The 12723-nt window shown below is 38.2% G+C and overlaps 1 protein-coding gene across 1 annotated transcript in view; it reads right to left on the reverse strand.

Annotated features, from left to right (window-relative positions):
- The window catches only part of ARHGAP31 (Rho GTPase activating protein 31), a 167826-nt gene that overhangs the window by 46599 nt on the left and 108504 nt on the right, over positions 1–12723 (reverse strand). The window contains exon 4 of the mRNA XM_063446470.1: positions 2204–2286. Within this exon, the coding sequence (XP_063302540.1) occupies positions 2204–2286 (83 nt within the window). The remainder of the gene's footprint in view (positions 1–2203; positions 2287–12723) is intronic.

A 12723-nucleotide genomic window follows, 5' to 3' on the forward strand; every position in this document is an offset into this window, starting at 1 on the left:
TACATCAATATTTTTCAAACATGTTTGTTATTGGAGAATATTGGGGAACTTTAGAGTCACATTTCATTTAAAATTAAATGACTGTGAGCTGTTCTATTCTAGCCGTTCTTTAAATAGTAAGGGTGGTGCCCCTTGGTGCTATGCCAGTGGGGTAGGACTCTGAGAGGAAAGAAAGCTTATTTTTTTTATCTTTGCATGCTGGAAGAAGCTTACAGATCTACATATTTATTGGTGTCTCCAAATGTCAACAAGCTCAGAACCTGCAGTGTTGGAGTAAAGAGACCGAGTGGAGGCCGGTGACATTAGTGCAAGCATACCCCACTGGCTTCATGGCACTGCATCATTTTGCTAGCAAGGATCAGACCTTGAGCAAGAGGTTGGTGATAGAACATCTGGCAGGCCATTAAATAACCGGAGAGAAGAGTGTCAAAGTTTCCTGGTTGTACAATTAATACATTAATATCCGCACAGTGGTGAGCTGGTGGGGCTTGTAGGCTATCTAGACTTAGATCTCAGAAGATATTGCACTATGCATTGCTCAAGGCCATTGGTTACCATAGTACGATGTCCAATCACAGGAGTGAGAAAACAGATCTGGACTAGGGCGGAGAGAGGGTTCTCAGTACCTGATTGCAGCTTCCGATCCCTAAGTACAAAATTGTTTCAAATGGTTGAGAATAAACCAGATGCACTGTTCTCTTGTATTACATGTAGTAGGGTTGCTGTATGTTGTTGGGCAAGATTTTAAAGCAGTTGCCTAACCGTATATGACAAATCGGTTGCCAATATGAAATCAGCTAAGGGGGTACTCCAAGCACTATCACCACTTTAGTGATCTGAAGTGGTTATGGCATCTGGAGTCTGCATGTTCGTTTACCATTTGGCAAACCTGGTTACATATACGTGTGACATGGCCCAGTTTCATTGCTTGAATATATATTAGTGTTAACCTTTTAATTCTATAAAATCTCACCGCATAATTATTTGTACAAATCTTACCTTCTTTGGTTTTTTGTTGTGTTTTTTTAATTAAATAGAATTACAGTTAGTTATGAGTTTTAGCAGATTTAAAATGAACTGAGCCCAAAGTATTCACTTAAAGGAACAAAGCACCATAAGCACTACAGTTTCATCTGACATTAATATTTTATTTTTCCAGTTTTGAAATGTTGCATGCTTCTTGTCAACTTATCAAAATAGCTAAACATGGCTGCTCCTTACATCATAGGTGTTACTATACTGAGACAGAGGGATACGAGCATTCACCTGCTTTCTCCTGTCACTCAGCTGTCTGTAAAACACTCTACACCAGTGGTAGGCAACCTTCAGTACTCCAAATGTTGTGGACTACATCCCCCATAATGCTTTTACACCCAAAATTCTGGCAAAGCATCAGTGGAGATGTAGTCCAGAACACTGGGAGTGCAGAAGGTTGACAACCCCTTATCTACACCAAGAACTGATTAAAAAGTGAGAACAATGGCCACATCTCTATATGGCTTTTTAACGAAATCAGTGCACTTGCTAGCAATAAAGCTAGAACAATGTACAGATAAGCTGCAGTGCGTACCATGAAAGTTAAAGGAACACTATAGTCACCTAAATTACTTTAGCTAAATAAAGCAGTTTTAGTGTATAGATCATTCCCCTGCAATTTCACTGCTCAATCCACTGTCATTTAGGAGTTAAATCACTTTGTTTCTGTTTGTGCAGCCCTAGCCACACATCCCCTGGCTATGATTGACAGAGCCTGCATGAAAAAAAAAACTGGTTTCACTTTCAAACAGATGTAATTTACCTTAAATAATTGTATCTAAATCTCTAAATTGAACTTTAATCACATACAGGAGGCTCTTGCAGGGTCTAGCAAGCTATTAACATAGCAGGGGATAAGAAAATCTTAATTAAACAGAACTTGCAATAAAGAAAGCCTAAATAGGGATCTCTTTACAGGAAGTGTTTATGGAAGGCTGTGCAAGTCACATGCAGGGAGGTGTGACTAGGGTTCATAAACAAAGGGATTTAACTCCTTAAAGCTTCTTATGTGAAATTTGTCAGAAATTCAGCCAAGCTTTTCAAAACCCGTTTTAAATCCCAAGATTTCCTATTCAGACACGTATACGCAAACCAGTCACGTAAAACAAGAAGATGTTAAAAGAAGCAGGGGTTTTGTTTCTTAATTCGCAGAGACGGAGACCCTTACCTGTAATGTGACGGTGGCAGCTCTTGTATGACATTCTGTATTTGGGACAATTGTTCTCCCTCCACGGTGCATGATACCGCATCCTGGGGAACACAAAGACATAAGGAGGAATCAGGTCTGAGCAGGAGACAGTATCAAACGCTTCTCTAAAACATACAGTCTCATTCTGAGATTTTATCAAAAACCAAACCAACACTTTACTGCGCACATCATACATTATTTTTATTATTTACTGATGCTGCTCAATGCCAACACAAGTTAGCTCACGGCAACTCGATACATAACGCACGCAGATGTGATCAGGAATTTTTGTTGTTACACAAACACTAATCTAAGATGATTCATTGTAAAAATATAAAGTATGAGAAGTTGAGTTAAAAATGGAACTTAACAAATCACAATGATGTCATACGACCAAAGCTTTATTAATCCACGGCAACGACAAACAAAATGCAACGTTCAAAAAACCATGTCAAATTGTATGAGCTTCAGCAGCAGAGGTTCCGCTCCGACCAGCTACGCACTATAAAATAAGCCTACAGTGGGCATGGTATCACTAGAAAACTGGACAAGTTCTATGTGTTTGGATAAAGTTGGATAATACCGCAATTCCTAACAAATGCCTCGTTAGTCACAATGCAAGCTATTGGATAGTTACTGTGGTAATGCTGTAATTCAGAAAACAAGCTCGCAAATAATTGCTGAGATAATACTGTGATTATAAGTATGAAAATTGAATTATTCATTAAAGCGGCTCTGTTGCTTTGCACGTTTTGCTTTCAAATTCATAATTTTTTGTCCCTCTATTTCTATTTAATTTTGAAATTAACTTTTTTAAAGTTAAACATAAGAAAAAGTAGGGACTGCTTTTTCTCACGGAGAGAGAGTGCGATCCTCGGCAAATCTTGGCGATGGGCGGAGCCTAAGCAAAGTTATATTTTTAATTGCTTCACTAATTTACCCACATTCCATCATTTAAAAAAAAAAAAAATCCCACACATTGCAGACATCATGGGCAGAGGAGAACAAAATGGAGGCTCCCAGGTATCAAGATCCGGTGCAAGGAAGAATAGATAAAAGAAAAGAGGGGAGAAAAATCATTAAGATAAAATTGGAAAATTGAAAGAAAAATAAACATCAAGAAAGCTTGCAGACAGTCAGTGGGATGATGTTGTGATTAAGGATGAGCGATGTGTTACTTGTGAATAAATCTTGCAGAGAGTGAGACAATGTTATGATTATGATAGAACTCCACGTTATTCATTAAGAAAGCTTGCTGATAATTTCTGTAATAATGTGCTTATTAATGTGTGCTGTACAATTCATTTATGAAGCTTGCAGAGAGGAATTGGGATAATTCAGAGATTACGAACACACGCCATGTTTTTTCAGTAAGCAAGCTCGCAGGTAATTGCTGGGATAATGTTGATATTACCGACACGTGTCATATTAGTCGGTAGGCAACGTTGCAGATAATTGCTGGTCAGATGCCATTGACTTTTTATGCAATATACTTCATTATCATTTTATAATCAGAAGCACATGTCAAGCACTGAGACCCTGCGGCTCGCCTCACCGAAGCGTGTTATTAATACACAGGAACACGCAGATGTGAGCTAATATTTTTTTTCCATGTATTTTACGGCAGCATTATCTGAGCAATTGCAGAAATTGGTCCAGCAATTTCATTAATCAAATCTGTTTGGCTACAAGTTACCTGTGGTTTGACACCGAGCTAAACCACACATTACATTAAGAAAACAGACTTCAGCAGAAAATGACATACAATGCTTTCACCAGCATCTTCATTCTGTTGGGAAATAGATTTCCTTTAAAATTTTGGCAGGAGAACTTGCAATACAGTGCTTTACTCTCTGCAAACACACATTAACCCCAACTCCTCAGTTTACTATCAGAAGATCTGCAGATCCTGCCTGCTTTCATAACTCCCCTCTTTGATACATGCGACAGATATGGGGGTACTTCAGCACAAATTTCCATTTATTTCTCCATCTCTCCCAGAGCAGGATTAAACCTAAGGTTAAATTAGGCAGCTGCCTAGGGCACCAAGTGTTAGACCATCCCTATTCACATGTCCTATGTGAAGAATGAAGGGGGAGGGTCGGTGCAAAATCGGTAACCTGTCTAGGGTGCTGTGGGTCTCAATACTTTTTTAATATTTGTCCTTGACTGTTTTGTTGTCCCAGAGAACCTGAGAGATCTGAGAAAATGTAAGTATATTAAAAAAAAAAAAAAAGGTTTCAATAAAAAATATATAAATTACATTTTCGTTATCGGTAATGTAAAAAGGTTTCATTGTTTCTTTTTGCCCTAATCAGGGGATCCTGTTTGATCGGGAAAGTTGAGTACTATGTGTTTTATCAAGAAATACTTATTGCAGTCTAGATGAATGTCTAAAACTTTGATTTAAAAAAAGTCTTTTCAGTAAATTTTATTTGAAATATTTGAACGTTTTAGTCGCACGGTATCAATAAAATCGTCTTTATTTAGATTTACTCTATTAGTGCCATTTAAGCAGGAAGTAAAGGGATTCAGTCACTAAACAGAGAAAGATTGATGAAGAGTTACAACGTTCTCTATAAAGGCTTCACATTTCCCGTACAATTCCTGAGAGTTCACAGTTTAGGCAATAAAGGTTAGGGTGTCCGAATCTGGCACTTGGGAGTTCATTTACTAAACAGTGATGGGTGGTGGTGAATTAAAAAACAAAACTCTAAATTCTGTCAGCTATAGCCAAGTTCTTATTTTTTGGACTAGCTTTAAGGAATCCAGTTTTCAATAAAAAATAAAACAAAATGACCAGAAGAGATGAGGTATCTTAAAATAGCTGAATTTTAGAAATATTTTTGGGCAGCTTACTCAGTATTTCCAAAGTAATTACACCCATTTGTGTGTACCATCGTATGACAGCACGGTTTATTCACTAGATTAGGAATTATTAAGGACGGAAAGGAAATACATATTTAAACTAATGAAGACAAGCTGGAAATATATTTAGATAATTTTTCCAACTCAAATTGACTCTCCAAGCACTATAAACACTACAGCTCCCCCCCCCCCCCCTCCCCCATTATAAGGAGTCACACCAATTCAGAATAAGTTAGAAACGAATCCGAGCCAGAAGCTCTCTTCACTGAGCCATGCCTGGCAGTGAAGGGCTTAGCTCATTGGCTGAGAGAGTTCCCCTGACACTATCAGCCAATGAGGTAGTCGAGCCTGAGATGGAGCTTCCGGCTCCCACCAAGATGTAGTTCTAAAACGGTTTGAATCCTTACAATGACAGGCACCACGGCACTTCTGGCACCATAACCACTACAGTGCACGGTAGTGGTTATGGTACTTTGTGTTTTCCTTTACTGTTTTTGCCTAAAATCCTCTATTCCCTTGTTAACGCTACACAATCCCAGTAATGTTTACACAAACATTCCTGGAAAAGGTCTGCTAGAAAACCAGAATGATTCCCAAATGTACCTGTTTTCTTAGATTCACAAACAGACTGGGTGAAAATACAATGACTAGTGTGAATAGCTGAAAATTCTAAATTATATCAAAGCAATATTCAAATTTTAGGCAAAAACAGCCAAATGTAATATTTGGATAATAATTTTAAATTCAGCTATTTAGACCTAAAATCTGGATATCATTTTTACTTCCCTTTGGATTCCTCACAATTTACACTGAATAATGAATAACTTCATGTACTTTTAGATTGGTTTCTGGATCATTCCTCTCACATATACATCATCCCTAACGCCCGCGACCTTTATAAGGAACATCAGCACAAAACACGCCCGTGGAGTTTAAGAAAATCAAATACTTTTACTGGAATTCAAGCTTCTCAAAATGAAAAAGCATTTTCAGTAAAAATCTAAAAAAGAAAATATGACATTATTGTGCGAGTGTAGGCATTCGGCAATGTATGAATCACACCTGCCTTAAAAAATAAAACCTAAGCCAGGAAGTGAGGACGGCTGAGCGCGTCACTGATTCATAATGCAAGATAATCATCGGGACGTAATACGCCTTCCAGTGGGTCCTTTAATGCTGAGATCTACAAAAGGTTTATGGAATCATGATTAACTTTTCACGTAGGAGGGAAGTTAATCGTGAAGTCCTCTGCAGTGTTTCCCAGACACGATCGGGACAAAAAAATAAAAATAAATGCAATAATAGCAACATCTGCAGTCTTATTTCCAATTAAACTGAAATGAATTCTTACTTTATGGTCAACAGGAAATACTGTTGAATCTGTGAATGTTCAAACAGGCATAATAAATATATTAAAAAGATCATACTTTGCCAGACAGCGGAGGTGCTGTGTTGCTAAAAAAAAAACACACGTGGATATTGAATTTTCGATTAATCCAGCAATTACATAAAATCCAACAAGGTTTATCAGCCGACTTGATTCGTACCTGTCATGTAAACGCCAAACACCGGCTTTCCGGTTAATGCCTTTCAGTTGTCCCGATCCCGTAGGGTGGATTTTGCTTAGGACCCATCCGTCAGTTGCGTTCTCTCAAAATGAAGTTACGGTGATACATTAAAAGGGACATGCTAAACACTATCACCATTAAGATACTTGTAGCAGTTATGGTGCAAGAAGTCTATAGGTATTTTATCCCTGTTTATCCCCACCAAAAACTGATGGCTTTATTGGCACCAAAATCTGACCTCTCTGTAGCTGCTTATATAAAGCTATAATAATAATAAGAAAAAAAAAGTGTCTTCATACTTATAAGTACCTCTCCTATTGTTTTATCAAACATATATTTGCATCAATGAGCACTATATATTTTATTCTGTGTTTTTCATATATGAACTACTTACATCAAGACAGTGAGCCCAAAAGGCAGGGCTGATATCATCCTGATCTACTGTAACCGTAACTGTATCCAGTTAAAGATTCTTTGCACTATGGCACTTTAAGATAAGAAGACACCATATGTCCTTAGGCAGGGATTATACCGACCAGGCGCAAATAGATAGAGCTATCCTAGCTCTACAAACTGTGAGTGCAATTCCCTTTTTATTCTTATTTTTAATTGTCACAGGATATACTACACTATATGTTGCTATATTTTCTGTTTCCACATATTCTATTACTTCTGGAAACACATTTACCTCAAGAAATACATCAGGCGCCACCCCCTCTTCTTACTTTTATAATGCTAGCCTGTCCCTGATATGTAAGGTTACAGTTTGGGTATATTTGGAGTCCTACACTCAAGTAATATATGTAACTAAATATAATTTTGAGGAGGGCCCGTCTGTGTTTTATTAACATTTTATTTGTATTTGTTGCTAAGTCTCTTAACATTTCACATAACCATGATGGCGACGGATTCGTGGGAAATGCTTCAAGCTGGCAAAGCATCATGGGAGTTGTCATTCTCCGAACAACAGGGAGCTAGCATTTAGCCACACCTTTTTTTTTTTTTTTTTAAATCATACCACTCTTTGCTTTACTGCTGTGAATCTCTGCTACACACATTACACAACAAAATCTTTGATCTTCTAGAAACGAGGGTCCATGATTATTCTGATGGCTTGACCATTTCTAGCTCCCATTTTATCCAGTGCTAGATTCAGGACTGAATGAACCTAAAGCTGAGTCATTTGCGGTTCGTAAAGAGAGAAGTTGAATTTCCATTTCCATTGCCATAGTGACTAAATGTGTGACATATAGCAAACATACTACTGAAATACACAACATCGTGTAATTACAGTATCGTATATCTGGTTTTGAGTCCACGCAAACCTAGCCATGGTGAAGAGCAAAGACTGATTACTCTGGTACAATTATTAAATTAAAAAGTTTTGATATAAGCGAAGTCCAACTGAAGCAGCATCACTTTTATTCCATAACCAATAAATGGAGAAAAAAAACCTTTACATTAAAATGTTTGCTGCTTCAGGCCTATTTCAAAGCATGGGCCTGGAGCTGCTGCTCCTACAGCCCCTATGTTTCTCTGGCCCTGATTTTACCGGTGAGACCTTGATGGGTTTATTTACTGAAAAGTGAGCTGCGTTGACTTGACAACTGACTTTACAAATGTAGAATGCAATAGCTGAACTGGAAATACCAAATATGTTTCCTAACCTGTTCCAGTTTTGGGCTCTATAGACGGTTGATGAACCACAACTCCCAATACAGAACTTTTACTGCTATTTGGGGTTCTCCCCGGGATACAGCCAGTCCTGCAGATTTTAAAATACCAAAATGACATATTGCTAATGAGAGCTGCTCTGCAATAAATTAACATTGAACACGAGAGCTGAGTATACAAGCGGTGGGAGGCCTGGCTGGAGAGACTTAAAATGACAAATGTATTTCTGGTCCACTTGAAAACCCCTCGGTGAAAGCATGCAGCTGGATACAAGAAGTAAGGCAACACTTACTATTCAGAAGCAAATCTCATCCTCTGCTTGATGGGATACTATTAACTCTTCACTGGGGGAGATTTATCAAAGCATCATTATCTTCAAAGTTCCGAAAGTTCTCAAAGTGGAGCAATCACCACGGACACCAGCAGAATCCAGCAATCACACTGATGCTTTGACTATTGTCGTTTCTGTCATATTTCTTTCATACCTGGTTAATTTACGAGATTCCATCCAGAGTCACTGAGTTTGAAAAGTTATTGTTAGGTGTCTGGGGATAGCTTAGTTTATAGAGATTGTAAAGCTGAGACATGTCTCTGGGTTTTAAGGGTTAACCTGGCACAGTGTGAAGAAGAATGCTGCGTTGGAATGACTACAAAGCTTTTCGAGACTGGCTGGAATCTGAACACTCGGGTTAATAGCAGGATTACCTTGAGAGTGCTTCAGTTAAAGGCCGTGTAAAGAGCCCGCTGCCATGGCAAACACTTGGTTATTGCATAATCACCAGGACCCGTTTCCACTATCTCTGTCTGCGCCGGATGATTTGCTTAGTAACAAGCGTGGTGAAGAATTTAACGCATGAATATCGAGAGTTTATAGCATTTTTCATTACAGTTTTTCTTTTCCAAACAAAAAAACCTTGCTACTGGTTATATTCATGATTTCCTAAAATATGTTGTTATAGACATATATTCAACATATAAAGAGTAAAAAAAGAGTAAAAATGTTGCGATAAGCTGTTGATCTCAATATCACTGGCTACAACATAGTTGTATTATTTTTCTTCTGCAAAAAAAGGGGCGAAAGGTGCTCACTACAATATTAAACACAGGATAATAGTGGGCAGCGGTAACCTATACAAGGATTCCCAGCCTTGTAAGTGAGAGAATGTCAAAGAAAAACGAGAGGGAAGGAGACCGCGCCCCAAATGTTGATTGTAAGGTTATATACGTACACAAATCTCTTTAGAAGTTACATACACAATCGACCTCAAAGATAAAAACAAAGAGAGAATACAATAGTGCAGTATGGTATATACAGTGAGTGAAATGCTGTAATAATTGTATATATTTACACTCACATTTAGTAGAGCTAACTAGGAGCTCTACTGTGATTCGCCTGAACGGAACAATCCGCGTCTAAGGATATTTGTAGAAGCAGGTATTTCTGGTATTCCAAGAATAATGCAATGAGTATATAAAAAACAGAGAACAAAGCTCCAATGGTGAAGTATGTACCAATCAATTAAAAAGGTGAAATAAAAGTATAGTACTCACATTTCCTAGAGCAGAAACTTGCTCTAGTATATACAGCTCGGGTGGTATAATCCCCACCTAGGGATATTGTGTAGCCAGGAAGTAAAATTGTAGAATTGTGGATAAAAGATAAATCAGTGTATTACTTTAAAAATATACTATTTATTTATCCAAAGCAATAAAAACAATATCTAGTTACTTTAAAAGGTCCCACTTAACGCTTTTCGCCTGTAACAGGCTTCTTCAGAATAGGCTTCTTCAGAAGACACTCCTAGTTAGCTCTACTAAATGTGAGTGTAAATACCGGTATATACAATTATTACAGCATTTCACTCACTGTATATACCATACTGCACTATTGTATTCTCTCTTTGTTTTTATCTTTGAGGTCGATTGTGTATATAACTTCTAAAAAGATTTGTGCACGTATATAACTTTACAATCAACATTTGGGGCACGGTCTCCTTCCTGCTCGTATTAGTTTTCTTGCCCGGCACACTGTATTATCAAAGATTGCAGGATGCACATACCACCCAACAGTCCCAAATCTAGTGAGACAGTCCTAATCTTTGAACCCCTACTCATTATCCACCATAGAAAATTCAGCAAAAGGATCATCACAAAGTGCATTATTAAATATACACTGGTGTGATGATGCTGAGAATGCATGGCTCTTTATGGATAGTGCTGGCTGCATGGCTCAATGTCTGCAAACCTAAAGGGACCAAAACAACTTTAGCTTAATGAAGCAGTTTTGGTGTATAGATCATGCTCCTGTAGTCTCACTGCTCAATTATCTGCCATTTAGGAGTGAAATCACTTCAGTTTAGTTTATACAGCGCATGCCCCGCACATCTCCTGGGTTTGACTCGAATCGCCTGCATGAAAAAAAATTGTTTCATTTTCAATAAATCAATGGGACAGCACAGTGGTTCTATTATCCTCTATTCTGTTAATTAAGCTTTAATCACAAACAGGAGGTTAACAGAGCAGCATATAAGACATTCAAACTCAAATAGGACTGCATAAACAAAGTGATTTAACTCCCAAATGGCAGAGAATTGATCAGGTAGACAGCAGGGACATGATTTATACACCAACACTGCTTCATTAAGCTACCATTGTTTTGGTGGCTATAGTGTCCCTTTAAGCTACATGTCTAAAAAGCCCTCTTTCTGGCTAACATCATTACCCTTGACATACATGGCCCAAGTGGCATGCCCTCATGCTGGCTGTTGGAAAGTTTGACATTATAGGGCACTTGAGGTGCCTTTCCCAAACAGGTTCTGACCTACCAGGAGCCCCAGTGGGACTTCAGATAATTGCCAGTGCAAACCAATCTGTGATTGCAGGTGGTGAGTGACAATCCTAAGTTTGCGCATTGCCGCACTCTAAATTCCTCCCAGAACTTGTGAAACCCACACCGCTGTATTCACTTCTATCCTGGAACTATCAGACAGCAGTCACAATGTTTCTGTTTTCGTTTCTCCTACACAATATGTGCGTCGGCTGTGCCTGAAATAAACTGGATTGGGATATATCCAAACATCATCCAAAGACCCAGAGTGACTCCAGACCAGGGCAGCAGGAAACCAGGTATGTTGAAGAACATGGTTTAGGTAGACTGATCAGGATAGCCCATGCTAGAGCTGGATTGTGATATCAATTGCTAAATCTTTAATATACAGTAAAAAGTAATAAGTAAAAAATGTAAAGAATAAACAGAGCATCACATGAAAAATGTTAACACCAGTTATAGGTGATTTTCAATGTTTTATTAATGTAATTTCTAGAGAAATTATTGTTTCCTTTTTAAGGGACATTGTAGGCACCCTGAAAACCTAATCTCAATAAAGTGTTCCGGGTGCCATGACCCACTTGTTTTAACAATGCAGTGTAAACCACTGCTGGATTTAAATGCTTCTAGTTGCTGTTTTCCTGACAGCCACTAGAGGGGCTTCCGACAAAATAGCCAAGATGGTTTCATAGACAGCATTGAAGTGGCGCAATACAACGTATTGCTGTGCATGCGCACTAGTCTCCAAATGCTTTTCCTATGGGATACAATTGGATTGATGATCTCAGTCAAAGAGGGTGGCCAAGCCGCGGAGAGAGCAATATGGCGTGGGATAAAAGGAGAGTAAACTTCATATTTACGCCTTACACGGAGGGCCAGTCACCCAAAGACTAGGATATTATACACATTATTATTCCTGATGCTTTAGTGTTCCTATAATCAGCCAGACACGAGTCAGCTTTCTTTCTTTTACTATAAGAAAGGTGAAGATGAAGTGGTCTGGGTACCGATACTGTCCCTTTAAATTATAGAGATGTGTTTCTCGTGGGAATATTGAATTCTGTTTGGCCTATTCATTAAACAGTGAATTGCCATCATGTGTCAGGGAAAATAGCAGATTTGGAAAAAAAAAATCTATTTTAACATTTTATTTCGCTTTAAACTCGTCAGTTGTCAGCTCACAATAAATAAATGTGAGAAGAATTGCTCATTTAAGCAACAGAACCAAAAAAGATGCAGAATCTACAAAATATTGAAAACTGATTTCATTTTTTTTAAGTGTAACGTGATATTGTTACTCAGGATGTAGTAAGCCAAGCAGGTGAGCGTAAAGACACATTCTGAAAAATGAATAGGACACAACGTTACGCTGGACGGTAAACCCTGTACAATAGTGTAAGTGCGCCAAACTCTCTCGCCATTTTACTGGAGCAAGGCACGGTTCAAGTTCAAGTCGTATAAGTCGTATATCCTTATATTAAATTTACAAATAAAACCAATGTATTTCTCGCTGGAAAGTTATGAGTTCACGTAGAGTAGATTTTGCTGTAAAACATACCGTA

This window comes from Pelobates fuscus, chromosome 1, assembly GCF_036172605.1.
Source record: "Pelobates fuscus isolate aPelFus1 chromosome 1, aPelFus1.pri, whole genome shotgun sequence".
Classification (NCBI taxonomy): Eukaryota; Metazoa; Chordata; class Amphibia; order Anura; family Pelobatidae; genus Pelobates; species Pelobates fuscus.